The sequence below is a fragment of the Oncorhynchus tshawytscha genome, linkage group LG17 (genome assembly GCF_018296145.1).
Source record: "Oncorhynchus tshawytscha isolate Ot180627B linkage group LG17, Otsh_v2.0, whole genome shotgun sequence".
Classification (NCBI taxonomy): Eukaryota; Metazoa; Chordata; class Actinopteri; order Salmoniformes; family Salmonidae; genus Oncorhynchus; species Oncorhynchus tshawytscha.
The window spans coordinates 24,103,826-24,109,009 of record NC_056445.1 but is presented as its reverse complement, the minus strand read 5'-3'; the positions used below and the strand labels follow the sequence as shown (position 1 = coordinate 24,109,009).

The 5,184-nt window shown below is 43.4% G+C and overlaps 1 protein-coding gene across 1 annotated transcript; it reads right to left on the bottom strand.

Annotated features, from left to right (window-relative positions):
• On the bottom strand, positions 1–2,987 carry LOC112233921. The gene is made up of 3 exons (XM_042300484.1): positions 2,838–2,987; positions 774–1,420; positions 1–427 (listed from the first exon to the last, which is right to left on the bottom strand). Exons 1-3 carry the CDS (start codon positions 2,861–2,863, stop codon positions 66–68), a joined length of 1,035 nt encoding a protein of 344 aa, XP_042156418.1. The 5' UTR covers positions 2,864–2,987; the 3' UTR covers positions 1–65.
• Between the last annotated feature and the right edge of the window lie 2,197 nt (positions 2,988–5,184).

The following is a 5,184-nucleotide window of genomic DNA, read 5'->3' as shown; positions in this document are numbered from 1 at the left end:
TTTGAACATGAGTATGCAGGCTTTATTGAATTATCAAACCCCACTGTGATTAGCACATGAGCCATTTACATCTTCTCCCTGAGGGGGGCGATGTTGCGCGAGATCATAAATTTTTCCAACGTGGAGAGGTACTCCTCCGGGTGACAGCGTAGATGAGCAGCGTGCACAGACTCCTTCCACTTCCCGGTTTCCACAGCAATGCCCCGCTTCCTCCAGAAGTCGAGGACCGCCTCCATGGCGACGGGGTCGCACAGCGCGTCGTTCTCGCAGAAGAAGAAGAGCGCCGGGGCGGTGACGGGGCTGTTGTAGAAGACCTGGATTGACTTGTCGTAGTAGTACACCGTCTGGGACTTGAAGAGCCAGAAGTAGAGCAGAGCAGTGTATCGCACCAGGGGCTCGATATGAGGGAACAGGGTCAGACCCAGGCCTGAGGCACACACAGACACACACAGATTATATTATTAATTACATTTCAGTTCTTGTTAATTCAATGGGATAGGCCTATGTAATTTCTCCATACAGTAAACACAATAACATACTATCATGTGTGAAAAGTCTCCTCTAAATCAGCAAATATATTTGAATATAATCCAATATTGTGGAGCAGGTAAGGTGGGAGTACTAGGTCTTCATCACACAGCAACATTGTGACAAACAAGGATGTAAAGTGCAGGCTTTTCTCTGTCACACATACACCGTCTCAGTAACAGATCCCTCTCTTTTCCAAATAATCCAAACTGACAATCCTACCTCCTTTCCTTCCCCTCTCTCACCTTTAGCCATATGCTCCAGCGACCCGACCACCATGCTGTCATAGACATGTCCTACGACCTGTTGGGCCAGGCCTGGGTACTTGTGTGGCTCCCTGACCATCTGGCTGAGCAGCTGGGTGAAGGTGTACCCGCCGATGGAGAAGGCGTGGACCAGAAGGGGGCGACCTTTGAAACGCGGGTCTCCCAGGACCTCCAGGACCTCAGCCCCGTACTCCAGCCCCCAGCGAGGCCACAGGAAGTGCCACACAGTGCTCTCCACAGATAGGATGTCCAGGCCGCGTTCCAGGTAGAGGTCCCGGTACTTCGCCATGGCCCCCGGTCGGGCGCCCAGCCACGGGAAAAGCAGGAGGAGGGGACGGGGGGAGGAGGTGGGCGAAGATGGAGAGAGGGTTGGTACATCCGAAAATGAAGGGGTGAGAGTTGAGGAAACGGTGGGGTGAGAGGGCATGTCTGAGATAAAGGGGGCAGAGAGGGAGTAGGAGGGGGAGGGAAGAGGAGAGTCTAGATGGGAGGATAAGGAGGAGGTAGGAGGAGAGGGGGCATGGGTATCGCTGGTGCAGTAGTAGGTGATGCTTCTGGTGACCCTCCAGGCTTTGACCCGCCCCTCTCCCACTATCACAGACATGTCTGGCCCAGAGTGGGAGTTACTGGGGGAAAGAACAGGGGAAAGAATTAGAGCAGGAGTAGAAGTTTAATGACAGAGGGAGAAAAGATGGGTTAAACAAAAAACGTTATGCCTCAAGTTAAATGAATGTATACCTACATACACAGACACATGCAAGGTTGTGGGATCTACTCAAGGTTAGATCCGGTCGGTATATATATACATATATATATATCTATATATACATATATATATCTATATATATAGATAAGAGTCACACTAGGCTATTAGTGTTACAGTGAAGCATTAGACAGTACAAGTTGCTTTGGTCCATATTAGACCAAGAAAGCAGAGTAAGCTTTGGACTCAACACAAACATATTTGTATCTATGTGCTGATGTAAGCGCCTGTGTTACAGGCCAACTTGGATCAGAAACATTCCTTTGTAAATATGCTCTACTTTTTGATGCCCAATGACTTATGTTAGGCAAATTCTCACATGGTTAAATAGCTGTCATTTAGACATACACAGTTTCATGAAACTTCTTCAAACCAAGCCAATACCCCACACAGCAGGCAGCGTTCACAGCATTATGTACAGGGTATAAAAATGACCTTTAGATTAAAAAATCTCTACCAGCCACTCGTTTTTTTTACCAGCCCAAATAGTTTTTGCCCCTAAAATTACACTAACAAAACACAACAAAATTGATAAACATGCTTTGTAATGTTTCTAAAACAATAAATGTATTGTCTAGTAAGAAGTAACTAACGTGGTGCATTGTTTAATTAAATGTTTTGTGGCCTGAGTCTTTTAACCAAAATATCACAGATGAGACAAAACATTTCACCTGCCCCCTTTAAGGTCGGGAGGTTACCGTGGTAGCGCGACTAGAGTCATGTTTGTGACTGTGACTTTCAGTCTGACTAGTAGAAGCGTTGTCACCTCTTCCCTAGCATTTAAAACTCAAACATAGAAAAACAACCTAGCTTGTGAACAAAACAATGTAAATAGTCAAGAAACACAACAACACAGTCTCACTTCAGTAGACTCTCGTTTCAAGTAAATTAGACCAACTTTTATGCATGTGCGCAGCGCTTCTAAAAATGAATATTTCACTCAGCTCTTCACATACGCACAGCCAGGCAGTGTTGCAGCGCGAAGTGCTGAATAGGATTCGTAGTTCTTTGACTTTGCCCGATTAATTGACCAGATATGAAACAAAACGGCGGAGATGCTTTTAAAACAACTATTGCAGCATTTGTTTTACTATACATGAGATCATACTTGACTATTTTTATTCACCAAATTAATGCGAGTGAAATGCTCGCACTGTGGAGCCCTGATCACCTGCAAACGTGGCTGGTGAAATAGACATTTTATACCCTCCAATGCCAAAATCTACTGTCATTTGGCATGTGGTGGGTGTTCATTTTAGGCCCTGGTTATGCATCTGTACCCCATGAAGAATTTGAGGATCCCCATAGCAGTTGAAAATCTGTCCACCGTCTTCTTTCTGTGAGCGAATTAACCGGTTTAGTAGATTCCAGGATTCATCTGACCTTCCTTTATAACCGATCTCCGATCTCCATATACAAATAGGGTGGGAAATACCCCCCCCCCCTCTCTCTCTAGCGTGTCACGGTTTTGCGCAATAGAAAATTAGATTTTCTGACAGAAAAAAAGCAACGTTTGGTAAGATTTAGATATGTACATAATGGATATCCTTAGACAAACACATAAGTGGGCAGAACTTAAAACAGCAACTTTATAAAGGGGCCGTTTGGTCCCACTATTGGGGAAAACGTCCCCCGCTATGTGTAAAATGTACCCTTAAAGATTAAATACACATCACTTTAAAACGTTAGCTTGGCTCAGTTGGCTGCTGGACATGCGCATATTTCAAAAGAATACCCTCTTCCTGCCAAGTAGGGTACGATGAGGAAAGACATTTAGCCCCAAACATACTCACTACAAAAAAAAAAAAAAAAACGGAATACAATTTCTCTCTAACCAAGTGTATTATTTATCTTAAGGCTCCCCTGCTGGAATAAAACAAGTTTATAGATCTAACTTCATTAGATTATATATATAATGTAACGACCCTGGGTTTATAAACGCGGAAATCGACTCTTCCTCTCGAGCATGTGTAACAGTATAACTTTAGACCGTTCCCGCGCGAACCAGGGACCCTCTGCACACATCAACAACAGTCACCCTCGAAGCATCGTTACCAATCGCTCCACAAAAGCCGCGGCCCTTGCAGAGCAAGGGGAACTACTACTTCAAGGTCTCAGAGCAAGTGACGTCACCGATTTAAACGCTATTTAGCGTGCACCGCTAACTAAACTAGCCGTTTCACATCCGTTACACATGCTTTTGCGGCACGATCGATAGCTGGACCTCGGGCTAGAAGGTCGAGGGTTCGAGACCTGCTCCCTGCTGTTTCATTACAATACAGTGCCAGTCAAAAGTGTGGACACACCTACTCATTCAAGGGTTTACATTGTAGAATAATAGTGAAGACATCAAAACGTTAAATTAATTAACACATATGGAATAATATTGTAGTAACCAAAAAAGTGTTAAACAAATCAAAATAGATTTTAGATTTTAGATTCTTTAAAGTAGCCACTCTTTGCCATGATGACAGCTTTGCACACTCTTGGCATTCTCTCACCCAGCTTCAGCTGGAATGCTTTTCCATAAACTGAGAACTTGTTGGCTGCTTTTCCTTCACTCTGCTATTCAACTCATCCCAAACCATCTCAATTGGGTTAAGGTCTAGTGATTGTGGATGCCAGGTCATCTGATGCAGCACTCCATCACTCTCCTTGGTCAAATAGCCAACCTGTTTGGGATGATGCGAATTTTCGCAGCTTTTTGTTAAAAATCGCGCAACATTTCAGCGCCCTGCTACTCATTCCAGGAATATAGTATATGCATATGATTAGTATGTGTGGATAGAAAACACTCAGACGTTTCTAAAACTGTTTAAATCACGGCTGTGACTATAACAGAACGTCTGTTTCATCGAAAAGCGCAGGAAAATCTGATCACTGGAGATGGAAAAAAATATCCATGCGCCACTCCCATGAATTGTTAAAGGTGAACCGTAATATATGGGGCCGAGCTTGCAGTACCTACAGCTTCCACAGGATCTATAGAGTCTCCTCATTTGAATCTGAATTGATTCTTGGTAGATCCGACCAAAGGGAACCGATTCTCTCCGACCACCGACCCGAGGCATTGTCTGTCTTTTTTCCGGACATTTTTCCACACGGCAGGCTATCGAATTTACATCGCCCACTGATGATTTTTATAGCTTATTGACGTGTAGTAATACCTAAAGTTGCATTAGAAAGGTATTTCGAAGTGTTTTGTGAAAGTTTATCGTCGACTTTTTAACTTTTAAAAATGACGTTACGTTATGAAACGCTATTTTTTTCCGTTTTCCACACAGTCTTCATAGATCGATATCTAGGCTATATATGGACCGATTTAATCCAAAAAAAGACCCAGTATTGATTATGGGACATCAAGGAGTGCCAAGAAAGAAGATGGTCAAAGGTAATGAATGTTTTATATTTTATTGTGCGGTTTGTGTAGCGCTGACTATGCTAATTATTTTTGTTTACATCCTCTACGGGTCTTTTGGGGTGTTACATGCTATCAGATAATAGCTTCTCATGCTTTCGCCGAAAAGCATTTTACAAATCTGACTCGGTGGCTAGATTCACAACGAGTGTAGCTTTAATTCAATACCTTGTTTGTGTGTTTTCATGAAAGTTTGAATTTTAACGAAA